At 44.2% G+C, this 22312-nt stretch overlaps 1 protein-coding gene across 14 annotated transcripts in view; it reads right to left on the bottom strand.

The window, feature by feature from the left end:
- The window catches only part of Anks1b (ankyrin repeat and sterile alpha motif domain containing 1B), an 896366-nt gene that overhangs the window by 36238 nt on the left and 837816 nt on the right, over positions 1 to 22312 (bottom strand). For 6 of the 14 annotated variants that reach the window (XM_038314482.1, XM_038314483.1, XM_038314484.1 and 3 more), the window contains 2 exons: positions 12607 to 12735; positions 10723 to 10794 (listed from right to left, as the gene is read on the bottom strand). In XM_038314482.1, coding sequence (XP_038170410.1) covers positions 10723 to 10794; positions 12607 to 12735 — 201 coding nt within the window. Of the gene's footprint in view, positions 1 to 10722; positions 10795 to 12606; positions 12736 to 18806; positions 18882 to 22312 lie in introns of all 14 variants that reach the window. The other 8 variants (XM_038314479.1, XM_038314486.1, XM_038314487.1 and 5 more) reach the window with 2 other exon arrangements.

Genomic DNA, 22312 nt, shown 5'->3' with positions numbered 1-22312 from the left:
GGCTTTTTTTTTTTTTTTTCCAAGTCACACATAGATACTATATAGTCACTTCATAGGGTACTCTCTTGGCTACTGAAGCTGAAGGGTGACAAATACATGAAACTGGGTCATAGAGAACCTTCAAGCCCTGCCATGGGGAGAGCCATGGGTACCCCAAGCTTGGGACAATGTGATGTGGGTGGGGCTATCAAGAGAGCTTCTCAGGGTAGAGAGAGTTGCAGTGATAGGTGATTTTTCAGCCTTAAGGAGGGAAGGGCTTGGTCTTCCTTTCTGCCTCTGTACCCTGGCCCCTGGTTCAGGTACCAAGAGAAGTAGGAAGGGCTTCTTAGCAGGCAGGGTGATGACTGGAATTCATCCCTCTATGTTTCCTTAAACATAGTTTGGGCACTCGAGAGTCACTCGTGAGTATCTCATTTGGCTGAGCTATGTGGCTAGGTGACTTCGCAGGGAGCTTCTGTGGTCCTGAGAACTCTGGCAGAAAGGCTGAGGGAACAGAGACCCTAGCCAAGGCCACGTGACATGAGCAATGAGTAGTGACCCCTCCAAGCACATCTCCTTGTTGGGAGGGTGAACTGCTACAGAGGTCGTCAAGTTCTGCCCAAATCAAGCAAGGCCCAAAGTGATACCCTCCTTGTTCTAAGCCTGGCCCATCTCCAGACACAAGACATCTACCCAGAACGGCTGACCTACACAGGATCCTCGGTGGAAGGCCCAGGGGACCAAGGCAGTGGTTCTCCACCTATGGAGGGTATCTGAATTCTAGCTGGTAAATGACTGATTTATTTCCCCACTCCCAGAGGCTGGGGAAAGTGGGCAGGGTGAGGGGGTGGTGCATGTGCAATCCTAACAAATTTCCAGATGCAGCTGACGCTGCGGGTCTGGGGCCCGCACTTGAGGAGCGCGCCTGCTCTAAAAATGCAGCTGATCAATGTGGCTGACCATCCCTGTCAGGGCTGCGCCCAATGCTGCGCACGTCACCCCATTAGCGAAGCATCCCGTGTTCACGCCAAGGAGCTAGTTTATCAAAGCGCTTGACAAGTGATTTCGAAAAATCTGCCATTAGCGTTTAGCTACAGCTCTTGGTCTGGAGAGCAATTAGCAAGGATTATTTAATCCTTTGGTGGTTTCCAGGGACTGTGAGAGCTAACATCATTCTTCCCATGAAATAAGAGTCATAAAGACGAGATTTACATCCAGAATAGATAACGGTAAGACTAGGCAGCATGCCGAGGATGCACGGCTTCTCATGAAGTCCCCAGTTCTCTCAGCCAGGAGGGGGTATGCCAACAGAATAAGCACAGGAGCCTGAGAGAAAGCAAGGGATGCTTGCTTACTGCTTCCGAGTGTGTCAGCTGTAGCGAGTTTGTCAGGCGACCGCTTGACATTAGTTCTGCAACGTTTCTAGATGGGAATGCCCTTTGGCTCAATTAATGACTTATCTGGGGAAGTAGTCAGCACTTTTGGGGAATCCTGGTGATAATTTCAAAACCACTGAAAATGGATACAATAACCAAAGGAATTGGCTGGAGAGTTGCTTTAACCAAGGGTTGGAACAGCCACTAGAAGTAATACTGAGAACAGAGAGGTACCGAAATACGTGTTTTTTAAAACCCCAAATATAACTGTGGTTTAAAATAGACCGTAAAACAACAGGTACAGAACATTTCCAGTTCTTAGTGAAAAAGAAATGCCCAGGAGTGCCTAAGTAATCACTCTGAAGGATCACACATGAGCGAGGTGTTAACAGGGGGATGTTTACCACTTCGGAGTGGTAAAATTAGTTGTTTTCCTTTCTTCCTTCTGTTCTCTAATTTTGGAAGCTGATAACTATGGCTTTGTATTGCTCTGCAATAAAAAGACTTTTTTTTGTTAAAAATTTAAAAAATGATTTTAGCTTAACAAGCCAATTTATTGACCGTGTGTGTGTGTACACACACAAGTGTAGGTGGATCGTGTCTGACAATCTTGGCTATCTTTCCTCAGATGCTGTCCGCCTTGCTTTTATTTTTGTGTGTGTGTAAACATGTGTGTGTATTAGTTGTCTTACTCTATTGATTGCTCGCTGTCTTCCTCCCCCTTGTCCCATCGTCCCCATCCTCGTCTTCCTTTTTGAAATAGGATCTCTCACTAGACCTGGAGCTCACTGACTGACTGGACTGTCTGGTTGGCGAACCCCTAAGATCATTCTGTCTTTGCCTCCCACTGCCAGAATTATAGGCATGCACCACCCACATGGCTTTTTACATAGGTGGGGGGTTTAAACGCATCCTTGTGCTTTCAAAGCTGTCACCCTGGTGCTGGGTCGAGTCTTTAAATCTATTACTTGCAAATAGAACTTCAGCAGTATGTGTGTGTGTGTCTGTGTATATATGCATGCATGTGCATGTGTGTGTGTCCACCTGGATTTTATGATCCACTGTTGAGCTCATCCTTTTGGGAGACCTCACAGTGCTGTGAACAGAACACAGAAGGATAACTGGGTGCAGTAACACCTATATGCCTATAGTCCCAACCAACAGGAGGCTGCGGTAGGAGATTTGTGAGTTGGAGCCCAGCTTGAACTACACAGTAAGATCACGCTTCAACAATAACAACAACCAAACCAACCCCAAAGTGGCATAGGAGGACATGCTTAGGTTCCTGGCTTATTTCTGCTTCTTCCTAGCTCTGGAGCTAGCTAGCCTCTCTGCTCAGTTCCTTTATTTCTAAGATGATCCATGCAGCATCCTCTTGGTACAGATATGAGGATCAGACCAGAGAAGTTAGTGTTTGGCATGTACTAGACATAGGTGGATGTCAGCCAGGGCTGGTATTGAGAGGATCTTAGGATGTACTCTTCCCCAGCCCACTAGGCTGCTCTGAGGCTCCGACAGCAGGGAAGAGGTTAAACAGTGACCGGTAGACACAACAATGCATTTGTGTCCAGGATACCTCATTTATTTGAGACAGGGCCTTGAACTTGCTATATCGCGCAGGATGGCTTTGAACTTTTGATCCTCCTGCTCCAGTCCCCCAGTGCAGGTGTTGCCAGATGTGGCCAATGATGTTCATTCACTTAAACATATTTAGAACGAGACTTTAAGACAAGTAGAGATTAAGGCAAAGAAAGGAAGGAAGAAAGGAAACCTGCCATCTTTCAGTGTGCTGGGAAGTAGCTCATTGGTAGTTGTCAGTCTGTGAGAGGCCTTGGGCTCAGTCCTCCCCACAAACAGAGTCCAATGGGCCTCCGAGGAAGATGGGGACCAGGCTCCATGATTCCCTCAGAAGATAAGGATCTAAAATGCAAACCTCAGCACTCAAGAGGCCCTGGGCTCAGTGTCCAACATAGAAATTTAAAACAAAATGAGAAAAAAAAAAAAGGATTCCTCCCTGAAATTTCGGTAACAGAACTTTAAAATAGATCCTTTAACGTTTCCCCATCCTGGTTCCTAAGACGTCTTCCTGAAAACCTTCTGCAGATCGCGGTTTCCCCAGAAGGATCTGTGCAAAGACAGAAGAACTCACCGTGGAGTACTTTTTAAGGAAGGAGGCATTCTATCTTAAAAAGAAAGAAATCTCCCAGCTTCTTTCTGCTGTTGTTTCTTTGAAAACACAGGAAAAAGCAAAGACCATAGCCATGCTTGGACCAAAGTACCGGCTGTTCTCCAGAAACTTATATATTTGGAAAGCCACCCTTTTAGAGGTGCTTCCAGATTGAAAGTTTGCAACTGACACAAATTAAGGAGACTAGATCCAGGGAGACCTGTGTTGAGCTCCAGAATCTTAAAGTGCTCCAAGGTCCTGCCTATTCATCCATCCATCCATCCATCCATCCATCCATCCATCCATCCATCCATCCATTTTGTTCAAGACAGAGTTTCTCTGTAGCTTTGGAACCTGTCCTGGAATTAGCTCTGTAGACCAGGCTGGCCTCGAACTCACAGAGATCTGCCTGCCTCTGCCTCCTGAGTACTGGGATTAAAGGCATGCACCACCGCTGCCCAGCGTGTTTTGAGTTGTGAAGGAAGCAGGCTCTTTGCATGCATCCTTGTATCCAACCATCACGATAAAGCAGGTGCTGCAGAGACAGACACTGCACACCATCCCTGCTTTCAAGGGGGTGGGGCAGCATGAGCCACCAGGCATTTAAACGGTGTCATGTGAGGAAGACACCAAGAAGGCTCTGTGCTATGGGGAACGCTGCAGAAAGGGCATCACATTAGCACTCTGATTAGGAAATGATGCCCGAGTCTTACAGCATGGATTTAGCCAGAGAATCTGGCCACTGACGTAAAAAGGCAGCACTAAGTGACTGATGAGATTAAAGACAAATCTTTCCTGATTCTCCACAAGTCAGAAATCTTTCCTGACTCTCCACAAGTCAGAAATACGTCTGCAAATCTGTCCGAATACAGGAAGCCAGCTGCTTGGCTACTAATGAAGGAACAATACCGTCCCTATGCCCCAGTACCCAAGCCTCTCAGATGTCAGGCTTTTATTAAACAAAACCTCAAAAGACAAAGCAGAAATGGCATTTTCGCTCCATAATAAATCATCAGCGTTCAATGGCAGAGTCTACTGATTCTTCACTAAACACATATGTAAAAAGAAGGACATTAGAGTTTGCACCCAGAGAAAAACATCTTGCAATAAATACCCGGGTACAGATGTTTCTATTTATAGCAGCTGTACAATTTCCAACACGTGGGAGCAACCAAGAAGAAATGGTAGATACGTCGTTACCTATTTGTAGAACTCGGTTACCAGGAGGGATGGGTTCCAATGTCTACCGCGAACTTCAGTTAATATTGAACATCAGACTGGCCCTAATCATGACGACTGAGCCACACTAACACAGGAGTTTGACAAGAGAGGGGGCTGTAGGTTCAGGAGCTCTAGAGGGGGGTGTACGTCAGCACGGTAATTCCTGCACCGCTTTTCTGTCGGTCTAAAACAGCTCCCACAGAGCACTTCGGGGTGGAGAAACGACCGTGGAAGGTAACGGCAGGCGCAGGTCATTGCCAGTTTGTCCAGATTTACAGATGTACAGCGGCAAGGTGATGCCTGCTGTCAACTATGGACCCTGGGATTTTCAGTGTCAATGTGGCCCCAACAAGTGTACCGCTCATCCGTTGATCATGGAGGAGGACGCGCACATGTTGGTTAGTGTGCCGGCTAGTTTTATGTCAGCTTGACACCAGCTAGAGTCATCTGAAAGGAGGGAACTCAATGAGAAAATGCCTCCGTAAGATCCTGCCATAACACATTTTCTTAATTAGCGATTGATGGGGGAGGGTGCAGCCCATTGTGGGTGGTGCCATCCCTGGGTGCTGATTTTTATAAGAAAGCAGGCTGAGCAAGCCAGTCAGCAGCATCCCTCCATGGCCTCTGTATCTATCAGTTCTTGTCTCCAGGTTCCTGTCCTGACGTCCTTCAGTGATGGACCACAGTGTGAAAGTGTAAGCCAAATAAACCCTTTCCTTCCCAGCTTGCTTTCGGTCACGATATCTCATCGTTGTAACAGTAACTCACCCTAATTACGACAAACTGATACCAGGATAGAGACAGACCTGACCACGTTGTTTTAGGGAGGATTGTGGAAGGACTTTGGAACTTGGAGCTAGAAAAGTCATTGAGTATTGAGAGCTCAGTGAGCTGTTCTGTAGGAGCTTAGAAGGTAAGAACGTTGAGACCAGTGCAGAAAGCAGAACCCTGGTGGCTTGTGAAGGTTTCAGAAGGAAACAAAGACTCTACTGGGCCTTTGGTGTGAAGAATCTGTGGTTCTTATCTGCCAGGGCTGAAGAATGGCTGTGATTCAGAAATCAGCATCACCGAGGTGGAATCTGGGAAGGGTTTCCTGAGAGCACAGAGAAGCTGCCACTCAGTCAGATGGTGCTGGTTTTGATGGAGTGAAAGGCTCATGGAGAGCAGCTGAGGGGCACTGGAGAGGGCCCAGGAGGGGCCATGGGTGAAAGTGAAGCCTAGTTATAGCCGAAGACTCCATCATTTTTGAGATGTCACCAAAGATGACTATCAAGAATGGCCCCAGCAACAGAGCCAGCCTGAGTCTAGAAGAGAAGCCATGCGTACTACAGAGAGCAGACCCAGAGGAGTGACCCAAGCCCCTTGGAAGAGCTCAGAAGATCATGCATGAATATAGATAATTGGATATTGAATTGTTTACATTTTTGGAGTTAGGTTTTGCTTTGTTCAGATTGGAGCTGCATCCTGATTCTTCCGTCTTGAAGTAGGAAAGCAATAACAATTTTTTTAAATTTTACAGGAACCCACAGTTGAATTTTAAGACTTTGGATTTTTAAAGAAAGCGAGTTTTTAAAGACACTTCCAATGTGGAATGTGTGTGTTGTGATGTTGATATTGAGGTGTGATCTTGGGGAAGAACGAGAAAGGAAAGGTTATGACTTCATGTGTTTCTGTGACAGGTTGACAAGGGGTCAGTTAGGATGGCTAATTTGATGTCAACTTGACACACGCTAGAGTTATCTGAAAGGAGGGAACTTCAATTAAGAAAATAAGATCTGGCCATAAGGTATTTTCTTAATTAATGACTGATGGGGAGGGCCCAGCCCGTTGTGGGTAGTGCCAACCTTGGGCAGGTGTCTTGGGTTTTATAAGAAAGCAGGCTGAACTAGCCATGATGAGCAAGCCAGTAAGAGGCACCTGTCCCCCATGAGCTCTGCATCAGCTCCTGCATCCAGGTCCCTCTTCTCCATAAGTTCCTGCCCTGACTTCCTTCAGTGATGGACTACAGTCTGGAAGTGTAAGCGAAATAAACCCTTTCCCCCTCAACTTGCTTTTGGTCCTGGTGCTTCATCACAGCAACAGTGACCCCAACTAAGACCGTTGGGAGTATACAAGAAGCATTTGCTCCTTTCTTGCAACTTTTCTGTAAAGCCAAGTGTGCTTTAAAAACAGTCTATTAAAAATCAACTCTATTAGTTAAAAACCTCTTAAGACGATTCAGAAGAGGAAAAAAGACAGTTTCACCTGAGCAAACAAAGAAATTATCCCATACTGTATAATAACGCGAATTAAACTGCCATCTAACATGCTAGTTTATCACGGCAGACTTTTAACTGAAATAACACACACAGTAAAACACCAGGAACAAAACGAAAATGATTTCTATTTCAGAACTTGAGGAGACCTTAGAGATGGATGGATGGGTTTAGGCAGACATAGAAATCAACCAGTTGTAAATATCAAATACTCTCCATGCCTCTGGGAAGGGGAAACTGCTCAGATTCTCCTGATCAAGAATGGATGTTGTGAAGTTATGTGTGTGGGAGAAAACCAACTTAGTGATAGGAATGCTGTCGGAAGTTTAGTTTATGTTAATGCCTTGGAGTATATCCCGCGTTACTAGATATATCTGTACCCAGATGGTTTAATCTGGCCAGTGCTAACATCATGGATGGTTTAGGGTTCCTGAAGCTATTTCTTAGGTTCATAAAGGGCCCACCCTTTTAGCTGGTATAAAACTCAAGACACACTATAACCTACTGCAAATCTAGGATGTGCTTGATCCTGGAGATTGCCAGGGAAAGGTACTAATCTTCCATTGGCTTTTGTGTTATTAACGTGCAAAATGAAGACAACAGCAACAGTAACATGCGTTGAGCATCCCTATTCTGAAACCACAATGCTCCATGAATTCAAAACCCTGACACTTTCTGAATGTCAACACGATGGCACACATGGAAAATTCTCTGTGCAATGGGTTACAATCAAAAGGATGGTGCACTATAAAATACCGCATAACGTTATCTCTGGGCTTTGTGTACAAGGCGCACGCGGAACAAAATCTCATTATGCATATGTAACTAATCTGAGAAGAACTGTAATTCACATTACTTCGGGGCCCAAGCATCTTGGATAAGGGCAGTGCCCACCTCGTGGAGTAATGGAAACACTATGCAGTTCTCTTGGGCTTGGAATGCAAATGCCGACGGTTCTTAGCCCTGATGAGCTGACTTCAGGAGACCTCAGCTTTATTTTGGGGATTATTTATCAGGATGCCTTAGGCTGGTGGCAGTGCGAAGACACACATGTTAGGTGATGATTCTCCTGATACAGGAGAATCACCTGCTTACACATTGCTCCCCTCAGGGAGCTCTCAATGCAGTGAAGGTAGGAGTCACATCCTAGCCATCTCTGTTAGTGAACCTCACTTAAGAAAACACTTCTCAAAAATCTAATCTTCTCATTGGGAATTCATTTCCACTAACGTGCATACTACCGAGCAGAAAACTTTTTTTCCCCTTAATTAAAAGATTAAACTGGGTTAAGTTTTGATCTGCAATGCTTTAACCTAATACTATTACTGTATACTGACTTTCAAGAACATTTACGTCCTTAAAGCATGTCCCCTGGCAAGAATTTGATTAAACTGGGACTTGAGGCCAGACCACCATCATGTTAGACTGAAATGAGCTGCAGTTGAGATGCGCTCATCTCAGCTTAGTTGGTGAAATTCCTAAGTCACAACACAACAGTCACAGACAACAGCTCTGATCTTCACCCCTAGCTTTGCAAGGGCGCCAGTGAAGGCAGGTTGCGTTACTAGACGGAGACCTGACATTTATTCCATCAAGACAGCAAATGAGATCGTATGATATTCTAAGAAGCAATGAAGTTTCAATTTTCATGTAAACGACCCCAAATAAACACAAACCGGGAGCGAACTAGAAAAATGCCCTAAAGAACAGAGGAATGGTTTCTAAATAGGCAGCCCTCCCCCCCCCCCCCCCCAAGTTTCATTTTAGGCAACAGAGAAGTATTTAACTCAATTATTCTCTGTTGAGAGTATTAAAATGGCTTTGCTATTGCTATCAGGAGATAATTTCAGATCCATTCAGTTTTGAGAAATTGATTGATGCTCATATCATAACTCTGGTGTATCTTAATGATGCTGCAGGCACAACGCAATGTGTGTGTTGACTAGAACCCCGCGGGAGCTGGACTCCGGTAATTCAGTGACTGGTGCAAAGAGATGCCAGGTTCATTTCTTAGAGAGGCTCCTGGCAATCTCTGGAGTCTTCAAGGATTGATGACGGAAATCTTTTCTCTTTCCCTCATGGTTTAGCGGTGACACAACTTAGGGCAGACACGTTCTATTCAGAACACAAGATTCCCAGATTATAAAGCCAGGGAACTCCTCAAGGTGACCCAACCTGAAGTCATCCTCTGGGGATGGAAACAGAGGCTCTGGAGTGGCAAGGAACCCAGGGTCTGCAAGTTCCTGCTCTCCAGTCAGACGGACTTAAACTCTGGTCTGGGTTGTCAAGTTATCCTCCGTGTGACCTTGGAAGGTTATTTAGCTTCTCTAAACACCAGTTTCTTCATCCGTAAGTGGGGACAATACAGCAGCACACACTGTCATCGCTCAGTAAACATTATCAGCTACCATTGTGTCCTGAATAAAGGGACTCTGAGGCAGAAAGGCAGTGAGAGATTATCGAGGATCAAAATGTGTTAGTACCACACTCAGAGTATGACTATGATCTCAATCATTTTGCTACCTGTTTGACCAAGATATGAAATCAGTGATTGTACACCAAGGCCTTATTCTCATGGAGAGTCACATATCTTTGACTCCAATTAACACTAGACACTTCCTATCTGTCTCAAAACTGCTTTAGCTCAGTGCATGCTTTCCATTATCCAAGCTCCAAACTCTTTGCTCATATGAAATTAATGACGATATGCTGGCCACAAATAAAAGCCAGGACCCTCTCTCTCTAAGGGTCTGAGATTGGATTCTGATGATTTGCTGTTCTGAACAGGTCCAAAAGTCTTAATGTTTTAGTGCCAGATATTTCCATATGATCCACACGTCAGCTCTGGAGGAAGTGAGAATGAGAGTCACGGGGGAGAAGTGAAATGTACTTTGCTTAAAACTCAGGGTTCTGCCGGGCGGTGGTGGCGCACGCCTTTAATCCCAGCACTCGGGAGGCAGAAGCAGGCCCATCTCTGTGAGTTCGAGGTCAGCCTGGCCTACAAGAACTAGTTCCAGGATAGGCTCCAAAGCTACGGAGAAACCCTGTCTTAACAAAACAAAATAACCCCCCCCCCAAACCAAAAACCAAGCCAAACCAAACCAAACTAACAACAACAATAACAAACAACTCAGGGTTCTAGTGGCCACTGGTCATGGATGTTCACGATGACACTTCTGCCAGTATCTACTGCCCTGAAATGTTCCACACCCTCAGCGTCAAATGTTCTTAAATAAAACCAAGAACAACAACAACAGCAACAACAAAAAAACCTAAGAACAATTAAGAAGAAGCCACACAAAGTCCACTCTATCTAATATGCTCATGGTACCTCTCTGCTTTTGATGGATTTTGGTGTATTAGACTCTCCAGCAAGCCTTCTCAGACTGTCAAATTGGTGCTGAAAACATTTTCTTGATGCAGACTAAAGATTACCCCCAATCTGGAGAATGATCAGCGTATATACAGCTAACTTCCATTTTCTAAAAATGATCAAAAACAAATGTAATAGGGTCTAAATTTAGCAGAGAGACATCATCATTAACCTCAGCCAGATAAGCCCAAGTATAAACATCCACAGAGCCCAAACACCTTTTTATGTGACGCCAACGTGATCAAGAGACCAACTGCTGAAGGAAACGGTGGCCTGAAAGGTGGCCATTTGTGTGTTACACCCAGTACTTAGTATTTCAGCTACTAAGATGAAACGGTTTGGCAAACTCACCCGCATCTTTGCGCAGGCATCTTGGGTTGACTCTGTCCCCCTAAGCTCTTTTATCAGCATAGAACCTAAATACTAAAACACACAAAAATCAGAAGGACATATTAAAAGGAGAGTTACAGACATGAGTAATGATTTGAAAGCAAACCGTGGGAAGGCCACCGGTTAGGTTTCTTGGCTGTGAGCAGTTGAACACTTTGACACAATTAGCATTAACTGAGCCTTGACTTCTGGGGGCTATAAATTGATCTTTATAAACGTTGCGGCGTTTTCTGAAGATGTCAACTTTCAAATCATATTTAACTGCAAAATGGGGGGTATCTAAAAACGTTTTCCCATTTTTTTTTTTTGAGGCGGCAACGTCTGCAGAAATAAATCACACTGCTCTCAATGAAATCACAGGGTTGTCTGCGAGAGCTGAGGGGTGAGGCCCCCACTAGGGCTTATTCTGCAGCGTAGGTAATTAAGATGGGGCTGTTAGGAGGCTGAGACGCAGCTTTGGATTTTTTTTTTTTTTTAAAAATTCACAGCTGTGTGGCCAGTGCTTCATCCACCTGGGAATACTTGGCATTTTACAGGGACAGAGCTAGCTCCCTGGTGCAGAGGGACAGACGAGGAGCTGGGGAGGAAAACCTCCCCATGATACGCCATGTGGCTGATCTGTGACTGAATCATGGATTCCTGCTACGTTCTCTTGTGTCTGATGGGACAAATAAATTTAAACAAAACGCCTTCGCTGTCTGTCTCTCTCCATTCCCCCACATTTAAAATAAAATCAATTTATTTATCAACTTCTTAAATCTCCAGCTGGTTCTTTTTATTTTGCCTCTCTTCCATACCCTTAGAAATATTTTTTACATGTATTTTAAAGTCTGAACCAAAATAAGGGTTATAGAAGAGGTTGGAAGACAGTGTCCTGTTCCTGTGGAGGCACCATGCAGGCACAGGCTTTTCTGTCAGTCCCCAGGACCAGGAGAGCACAGGTTCACTCAAGGCTCAGTCTAGGCTCTAGACCTACAGCCTTGTTCAAAAAGCCTCAGAGATTTCAGGTTTGAGCTTTGGAGGAAGCCATAAGCTACAGGAGAAGAAGACGGCACAATATGCCCAGACTGGGGGGAGATGACCAGACTGCATCTTCCTCCTTAAGGAAAACGATCTTAGGCAAATTTTTGTCTTTTTACATTTTTAGGAAACTTTGCCCTAATTGAAGCATTTCTTTTAAAGAGAGTCAGTTTCAAGGTTCAGCCATCTTCCCCCTACCCCAGTGTAGTCATGACAACCACAGCCTGTTCCAAAGCCTACAGGCTGAGCGTTGACTGTTCACACTTCCTGGGAAAGCACGAGATCCCTTTCATTCCATAAGAAGGAAAAGAAAGAAAAACAAAAAACAAAACAACACAAAACAACACCAACCAGCCAGCTAATAAAACCAAGCCAAACCAAATCCAGTCCTAGAATCCCGTCCCATCGCTGAGAACAGTAGAAAGAATCTTGCATTTATAGAACATGCCAGACCCGACCGCCTGAGGTCTGCTTCATTCACACTCCCTTCCTTTGATTTTACTTATTATTTGTGGAGCTGTGGATGGAACCCAGGGCCTTGCAGATACTAGGCCAACATTCTATTTAAAATTGGGCATTATCACATGGTTTTTGAAATGCCCTTTATACAGAGGCAGAGAACAAAACTTGACACTAACCAGATTCAAAGGGTTCCCCAAAGCTCCAATTACCTGGGCATTTTCAGGAAAAAAAAGGAAGGGAAAAGAAACCCTTCAGAAATGTCCGTGATGGACATTCTGGTACAAGTTTCAATGACTACAAACTAATCAGGGAACACATCCTCTGTCTCCACAGGGCTCAAATACTGAGTCTAGGGTAACTTACAAAAGCTTTGTAGTCGCATGACTGGAAGATGAGCTTTTCTGGATGATGCTGCCAGTACTGGACCGGAGTTGAGGCTGTGGCTTCATTTGGAGGTCGCAAGGTGATGGAAGGTTCTCCCCAGTCCCCTGTCTGGAAATGACATTTATTTTAGAGGCAGTATATGCAGTAAGCAGGTTCATTCTCTCTAGCTAGTCTGGGTTTACCGAACACACCTGAGCTATAAATGCACAATGCATTTATGTAATATTGTATGCATAAATATTATTTTGTTTCTATATGAACTAGTTATCATTCTATTTCCTAAAGCTGAGTATAAAGAAGTTAAAATTATTCTATTTTCAGAATGAAACCCTAGGCTAACTAATTTTAAAAGCAAAACATGAAAATATTAGTAAGTAATTTACCAATTCATAACATTCTGTTACAACAGAAAAGTTTGTTTGGTTTTTTTTTTTTTTTGAAAGACTGACTGAAAATTTCAGCTTGAATTCCCTTTACCTTAGAATACATAGTTTCATTAATTTCAGTTCCCAGCTATGGCATTATCATGTAACTGTGAAAATTTTTATGTCTGTGGAGAAAGGTTTTGCAGATAAGATACTAAAGAAGACACTAAAATAAGAACTTACTAATGGGTAACAGCTAATTTCCCTCATCGGAATTCAGCTGCATAGATGCAGTGTTTCTACAATGGCCTTGCATGTACTGAGCTGCCTTCTGCAGCACTGCAGTGCCCCACACTCTGGAATGCAGTTCTGCTCACAGGAGCATGTGTGAGACCCCTGACCCAGAAGCATGTCACATTTGATGGTATGTCCTATGATACACATACCCACTAAGACCGACCTAAAAGAGGCCATTCCGTCATCCACTGTCACTTTGATTGGTTTGACATGGACGAGCATTTATATACTCCAAACGCTATCCTGGCAGGTCTTCTCTTGGCTCTCATCTGACCTACATGTCACAGGCAGAGACCGTTTTATTCTTTCCCATGCTAAGGTTTCTGGCTTCTCAAAATGCAATTCTTTGTTCTCAAATGGACACAAGGAAAACTGGGCTAAGTATCTCCACGGCTCTTCTCTTCTAACCCAACTTGGCCAGTCTTACAAAATTGTAAGACACTATTTTCCTCAGGTGTTAGAAGCATATAACAGGACCTTACGAGCTCCTAAAAAAAAAAAAAAAAAAAAAAAAAAAAAAAAAAAAAACAAAAACAACAAAAAAAAAAAAAAAAAGCTTGGCTGCGGGCCACGTTCCGTGGAGTTCTAGCAGAAGGGCTGTGGAGGTTCTGGGAAGAATTTTCAAGGAGTCTCTGTCTCCCAGATGCCCGTTCTTGGAGAAAAACAGGAAGTGTGTACCTAGATCCCCAGAAAGGCTGTGGTAATCCCAAAGGCTCAGGAGCTGGTGCCTCCAGGCAAGGCTCAGACCGGCGAGCACCATGCCCCCTGTGCACTGTAGAATTCTGTTAGGTGGGACAGAGGCGGCTGCCAAAGGTAGAAAGTATGAGGCAAGGGCTCTGCCTTCTGGACCTTTCTAACTGGCTTTGAGGAGCAAAAAGAAAAATTCAGAGTCCCATAGAAAGGCCTTTTCACGGCAGCGTGCCTGGAGCCTTTTCTTCTGTGCGTGGCTCACCTGGCATCACAGGTGAGCCTGGTCAGCGTCCTGTCCTTCCCTGGGCTTCCCATGGGAGCGTGCATCTAATGAGAACTCCTTATGTCCTTGCTCTGTTCTTAGCAACTTCCCGTGTTTGTTTTTCTTTTAGTTATTGGTTTGTCTGTATGTTGACTGAGTTGCCTAGTCTCTGATATTTTTGACACATATCATTTAAAACATATAATGGCATTTAAAACAGTAATATAAACACTTATTTTTGGACTTGATGGACTATCCCTGGCTCACAATTGAATTTTCTCTTTATATGAGTTATTCATAAAAGTAATAACTAATTGCAGTTAATGTCAGGATTAAGCTTTTCTCTGATTTTATATTTTGACATTTTCTTTTCCTTATTTCTCAAAGTCTGTCTTTTTTTTTTTTTTAAAATTCTCTTTCTAGTCTTTATAAAGCTGGTTATGCACTGCCCTTAAGAACCCATATAGATGTCAACCTGACGGCCCTGAGGAACTCACTACCTATTTTAAAGTCGAGTCTAAGAACCTTTATAACCCTGGGAACACTGCAGCCATGAGCTCTTAAAAGGTCTCCCCCAAATCTAGCAAACAACCCTCCGGCATCCCGTTAAAACCCCTCTCCCTCCCACCCTCCCTTGAGAAAGCAACACAACACAGCAAACAGGTATCGCAGACGCAAGTCACAGGTGATGCTGTTAACAGACCAACAGAAGTTTGCACGCAACTCCGTGGAATGATACAAAAGGAAGATTTGGGTGACATCAAAAAGATCCTTTGGACCCGTGTCTGCTGACGTGACAATCAGCCAAGCAACAGATCTTCCAACCCTACTGTGGCTAGCTGAGGTAAACCTTGGTGGAGCGTGACAGGCAGGGGCTGGGGGTTCTGAGGGCTCTCGGGGAAGGTTTGGGACCAGGGCTGGGCAGGAGTGGGTGCAGAGAAGCAGGGAAGTGGGGGTGTCTCACAGGTTAGTGCATTAGGCATGCAGATCATGGACAGATTCATCCTCACACTGTCGATTAGGTCACACGCCTACACTTGAATGTGGCTCGATAGATTTAATGCGGAGCTGCAAGCCGAACCCGGACCCAAATGTTTACATCATCCATAGAGATTGTAGCAGCCATTTTGGGCGTAACAAACCGAGGCACGCACTTCTGTTTGTAATCATCAAAGATCGCTTGTTTAGCCACCGTTTGACGAAATGAGTGGCACAGTCACTTAACTGTTTAGACAGTGCCATCAACTGCTCTCCCATGGCTCCATTTGGTCCAAAAGTCACAGAGCATCTGTTTTGAGTCCAGAGTGATCCAATAGGACCCCCCTCCCCAGGAGCTATGGGGAGATAATTATAGGGGAGGGAAATATAATCCTTGCTTTACTCTCCTTATAGTCTTGAAATGTTGCTCCAGTCCAAATATTTTAAAATTCCTCACAGGCAATGCATTGACCTTTCTGGAAACAGACTCCAAATTTCGTCATGCTTAGTGCTAGTTCCAGAAATGTATTTTCAGAAAGAAAAGCGTTCTTTGGATTGGATTTATAAAGAATTTTTTTTCCTGGAAATTCAACTTCCTCTCTCTTAAAAACATAAACAAAAAAACCCCCTCCAATCTATGACTATTTAGATGAATCAAAATGTTGATGCTCGGTGCCTTTTTTAAAAAGTCAATGTGAAAGGAAGAACTCCAAACGGGCTTAGCATCGTCTGCTAGTGAAAGATGGGAATGACCTTGGCCTTGGGCTGGGATTCAGCTACGCTAGTTGACTGCCAGGAAAAGACAAAATAGTTCGGAGAACAAGGGTGCCTTAGGTCTCAACCCAAGGAAAATTAAAGCAGGAATGAGCCTTGGAGGAGCTGGCCTGGGTAGTTAGTATATGTAACAATAGAAAATAATGAAAGATAAATGACTTTTGCCTACATAATTTTGAAATTATATAAAACAATTTCAACTGCGAAGCCTTGGGTTAGCTCTTGAAGAGCGAGCTACACATTCGTACACACATACAATACCTGTATTTCTTCATGCAACTGTTTTAGATTAAATCCATTAATTTTCCAGCTTAAAATTCTTATTAAAAATTAATAAAAATCAAACAGAACTAAGAGAAGTCTTTTGCTTCAAATAATGGTTGTAATAAAATAACCCTCTTTAATGAGGAATAGTCTAACCTTGGAAATAATGACACAGTAATAGTTAATTAGAAGAAAAATGAAGTAGGACAATTTTGGTGTAGGCCCTTGTCTTCTCTAAAACTGTTTCCGACACAGTGATCTTAGAGGACTTGCTCAAGCAATTACAGAAGAAAGACACTGAGTCGAGTAGCTCCTAACAAATGTCTTCAGGCTCTTTCTTTAGCGCTCAGAATACTTAGAGAAAGCTCTTTAGATTAATAACCATAATATGCTAAGAATTTGGTCATGGCTTAAACTTCATTTATTTGGTATTTGTTGTATGTTTTTATGTATTATATGTGTATACCTTAAGGCTTTTTGTTTCATTTTTAAATAAATACACTGGAGGACATTCGTTTAACAGGAGAAAGTAGACATCATTAATTAGCACTTCAAGAATTCAACCTTCTAACATGATGGAAAAAGTATAATTTGATATTAAAGTTTTAAACGGAGTGGTTTCTCTCCAACAGGTATCCACCAACCACCAACCATTACTTCATACTCTGGGTGAGCGTGAAGGACTTAGAACTAGGCCACATATAAAGTAATGTGATTAAATTCAACTTTATTTTATGCCACTAGCTGAGAAATATAATACCATTAATTGAACTTTGTTATATAAAACTCACGGACGCCTCTTGGTAGATTTTTATTAGATCAGTGACTCAGAAATGCAGCTTTTGACCTCTGGTGTTTTATAAGGCAGCACGAACTGACACAGAGGGAGAGCTCCAGCTTGCTCGTTCCACGCAGCAAACACGGACCTTCTTTATTTTTATTTTTCTTCTAAGGGAAAGCTTTCCCAGGGAGATCAGCAAACAATTAAAAGCCTTGATTATGACTTAGCTTTCTAACATTATAGAGAGGTAGGATATTTTCTAAGCCTTGTATAATTCTTATTTTTTTTTAAAAATTTAAAATGGAGACTTAATTGATTTTTTTTTTTTAAAATAGAAGCTTTTAGATCTCTTCTGCTATGAGCTACTCCCACCTACCTGCTTATAAATTTAGATCTGAATATTAACAAACATTATTCTCTATTTCTTCAGCTCACCTCATGAACAGCTAACGGGGTTTGAGGTGACAATTGCTACTCTGAGGTTTCACTTTCCGTAATTCTGATGCTCTTCAGAGCAGGGCCACCCACTCACACGGAAGCAATTATATTCCACAGTCACTAAGGGTTTCTACAGTGCCACACAGAGCTCCACGCTTGGGAACACACACACACGCACGCACGCGTATTTGGGCATGATCGTAAGGGAGGGTCTCCTACCAACGTTCACACACAGGAGAGCCAAGGGCTGCAGCAGTTGTCTGAAAAAGTGTCCAAGAACTAATAGCAGGGCGTGGTCATGCAGCTGTTTGTTGCCGAACGTGCTCTATGGAGGAGGAGCAGGGGTGGCCACGTCTGAACACTTCAAATCTGATGTTAGCGCTGTGCACTTCGGAGGGACTCGGGGTCACGGAGCACCGGGGCAGGCAGTGTGCAGACATTAGGGTCCTCAAGAGCCAGAAGTCCCATGCACGGGAGGATGGATGTACCTAACGCAGCACCCCCAGAGAAGCCTTTCACATGCCACCCCAAGAATTTCCAGTGGTTCTCAACCAAGTGTTTCTAGTTCCCAGACCACAATGGGGAAGGTTTCAGCGGCTGTGAAAATGGAATTGTATTTTAAAATATAAATGTAAAATCTATGCCAGAATGTTTTCATTTCAAGTGATTTTTTTCTGAAGTATACAAATGTGAAACATGACTATTCAAATATTAAGCAGCTCAGAATAAAATGGGTCACAATTTCATATGCATTCCAAAGATCAAATCAATACTACCAAATGGGAAAAGGCCGAGAACCACCGTATCGCTCTGAGAATGCCTCCCCTCCTCCCTGGCTCTTCTCCCCCCAACATCTCCATCAGTTGCAGGGACTCTCATGCAAGTCAAGTATTTCTCGCAAATAAAGTGCATGGATCCTCAGAATCACTGGACACAAAGTACAAAATAGCTTGTGGACATGAAGTACGAAAGGGGAAGGATGAGGTGGATATATACATGTCTCTCCAGATATCAATTTACCCTTTGCCTTTTCCCTGTGAAAGCAAGTTAAGACAGACACCCGGGATGAAAGCCAAAACTCACACGGGACAGGTTTTAACCGTGGATTACCAAACCAAGGCTGTTTCTCATTTTAGGACAGTGTTTACACGCCAACCAGTCACGAAGCACAGCACATGGAGGGGTCATAGACAAAGCATTTCAGAAGCCACCAGACAGTACAAAGTTTCCGCATTGCTGGGACGCAGTACCTTGGGCTTAGTGACACAACACCGCAACACAGCACACAGCGCGAGTTTAGAAAGAGAGACATAACCATTTGTAGCCTTACATTATGAACCTGATGGATCGCTGAGAAAGGAAATCCAGCGTTCTGATTTGTCCATATTTCACAGACAGACGACTGCTGGTATAAACAGAAAACCATCTTATCTTGTCAATATTTAAAACATGGCAGCTACCCACGTATATCCAAGGAAGGGAAGGAGAACAGCAGAATACACAAATTACATTTCTTAAAAAAAAATTAAAAGAATGCTTAGGGCATTCAAGGTTTAATAATTGACTTCCAAGTCATTCATTTTGCTGAAAAGTATGTTGGGTTGACTGGGAGTGGGGTGGGGGCAAGGGGGTGAGACCATTTATGCATTAGTGCTGTTATCAAGGGAAATTACCAATAAATTCACACCTCAGAAAAAGGAAACTATTTTTATTTTTGCCATAAAGAAAAAGCAGCGTCTTCCCTCTTCATAGTGTTGTTTTCAGAAAGTAATTATTTCATTGAATTCAAGACAGATGGGGAAGGAATCTTTAAAAATCAGTCAAACATCTGGATTTTCTTATCCTCAATGGTCAAGAATAAACAGTAGATGGCTACCAGCGGTCTCTAGGGCAGGACCCTGGGGCTGAGGAACCACAGGTGCTAGGTCCCCTGTAGCAGAGGGTGTATTGGAAGACCCTGGTTGAGGGGGAGGGACCGGGGCTAGGGAAGCTCAGCAGCCATTTAGGGATGCAGTGAGCCAGCATCTTAACTGGGCTCTCCACCATCCAACCAGGGATCTAAAACTGTAATGAGTGCTCAGAATCAAATGCTCCACCGACCCACATCCCCTCCCGGGTGCTGTAACAGAAACTTCCGTATAATCTGTGGTGATCGTGGCCCGACTCTTTCAGAGTCCTTCCCATGAATGTTGTCACCGTAAGACACACTGTAATAAAAAGGCTATGTGATCCTAGGACTTGGGAGGTCAAGGCAGGAGGTTTGCTCAGCTACAGAGGGAAACTTAAAAACTAGAGTCCCCCCAAATAAAACCCAAAACACTGTGAAACTGAATAATAGGATATGGTCTGAAGTCACTTAGCAAGTCCCATGTGTGGATTGGACCAAGATCAGTGCAGGGAGGGAACACATACACCCACAATACGTCTTGGAAACCCACTGAGGGGAAGTTTCGGCCATTAACAAACTATGGGAGCCAGATCGTCCGGATTAAGTTTCTTCCTCTGCCACCTTCACAGAGACAGATGTCAGCATCTCTCTCCTTACGATGCTTCCCTACTGCACTGTGCCTTTGCTTTCTGGCCCTCTGCCATCAGCCCAGTGAGCTGGAGACAGAGTGCAGATGCCTGGTACTCTGTAAGGGAGCTACATCCCCCGGGGTCTGGCCATCTCCCATTTATTGCTCCCACTTGAAGCTTCAAGCCGTTTTCTCTACAAAGAGGATTATCTTCCTATTTTCCAAAAATTCATTCTCTAGCAAGTCAAGTCTTGGGGCTATTAACCCTACTTCCCCTATCCCTAATAGCTTCTTTCTGATTTAAAAGTACAGTGTCCTTCAGTATCTATGGACAATCGGTTCCAGGGCATAACCTACCCACACCTCCTGTACACTGGAAAGAATGTAACACATGGGCGTATACTATCCTGTCTCGGGAAGAATGAAAAAAGCGTGCAGCATGTTCAGTACTTTTGATCTGCTGTTAGTTGCGTCTGTGGAGGGCCACCTGTACAGACTCCAGGCTTAGCTGGATTGCTGCCTGTACTGGCACTAAATGTATTCATAGGATGCTCTCAACCCAGTGGACCCTCTCACCCACATCACGAGTAAATTCTACCATGTGAGTCAAAGCCTCTAGCTCTTGTATGGACTAGGAGCTAACATGCCACCAGTCACTGAGAGAACTTCAACATTCAGAGAGACCAAGTGACTGGCCGGAGCCCCATGGAGTTGGCATATATAATAACTTCTGGGAAGTTGTGTGGGACTTCACCAGAAGGCAGAGGGCCCACTGAGAGGGGCTTGGATTTCTGAGCCGCAGGCAAATACCTGGAAATAGGGCTGCTCCCCCGAACAGTCTCAACTCCACAGTTACCCGAACACGTAAAAGTTTCATTCCCTTTTCACCCTGGTCCTTTGAGTGGACCAGACTCACACAGGTAGGTATGAGACCACTTACTAATCTAGGTAGGTAGCACAGCTTCCTGGTCCCTTTCAGTCATGAAGTGACTGGAAGATAGAAAAGATATAATATACTATCTCGTTGCTGATTCTAACTTTCCCCTCCTCAGGATGGGCCAGTCTTGGGATGTAGGACACCAGAGGTAGTGAGAGAGGAGGGCTGAACTCTAGCTTCTTCTAGGAGGAAGGGGTGGGTGGTGTGCTCTCTCTTGGCATGCCTTCTCCGTGTTTCCTTCAGAGGAGGACTTGGGGAAAAGATACGGTCTTTCTCTTGTGAGCTGATTGCGTCTGATAGTTGGTGCTACCGTTCAGTACACAACTAGTGTGGCATGCAGGGGCGGGCTCACCACCCTGCTTTCTTGCTGCACATCCATGTCACTCACATGACACACACACATCCTGGCCAGATAGAACAGAAGGCAGACTTGTGGACTGTTCATGGTCTTTGCCGGGACACACCTGTCTGTCCTCTGAGATGCAGCAGGTGCTATGTGCATCCAAATCTATCTCAGGCAAAGACGCCCCGTGCGTGTCCCCTGAGCCGCTTTCCAGCCCTATGATGAGAAAGCACAAGGGCAGACTGCCCTGTATTCCATGGGGATGGAGGAAAAACCTCAACCCTTTCTTCAGGGACTCCGTTCTCTGCCTGTCCCCAGTGCTGAGCCTCTGGCCTGGGGACAAGGCCCTGACATTGGCAGGACATGCCTCACTGATTTTGGGAAACCCAGAGCAGGTGTGAGCCTCTTGCGTCAGCAGCTTCTCTCTAGGATGTCTGGTGTTTAGTTTCTGCAGGGTAATGTCCTCTCAGTGTGTTGTTATATGGCAATATCTTCTGACCATAGTACTACCAGAGCTAAGCCTGACGCAGCTCTTATTTTACAATGTTATTCTCTCTGCTCACATATACTGAAGACTTCATGCATGATTCTGCCCACTGTAGCTGCTACAATAGCTAGTTTCTGTGGATAAGCAGTCTTGGGTGCACAAGGAGTAAAAACTTCAAGATTCCCAATAGCTGTGGGAGTCGTTGTAAATGGCGAAAAGTCTGATTTTTAAAACACATCTTAAGGGAAGGGAAGTTAATTAGCTGTCTTGGTTAGGAAGATTTTTTTAAAAGTAGACACATTCCAGAGACCCCAGTTGTTCTGCTGGCAGTAAATAATTTGCCAGATCTGCTTGCCCTCAAGGTCAGGCGGGTGAGCTGTAACAGATGACTTCCTAATAGGAAATGGACCTTCTTCTAGACAGAAGCACAAGGCTAAACGCAGGTGAAGCCTTCAGTATGGACACTCACTCTACGAAGATATGATTGCAGCACACAACACGTGCTGGGATTTCAAAGCTTTGAGAAAGAGAAGAAAATACCAGGGACAGCATT

Source organism: Arvicola amphibius, chromosome 17, assembly GCF_903992535.2.
Source record: "Arvicola amphibius chromosome 17, mArvAmp1.2, whole genome shotgun sequence".
Classification (NCBI taxonomy): Eukaryota; Metazoa; Chordata; class Mammalia; order Rodentia; family Cricetidae; genus Arvicola; species Arvicola amphibius.
This window is presented reverse-complemented; position numbering and strand designations above follow the sequence as displayed.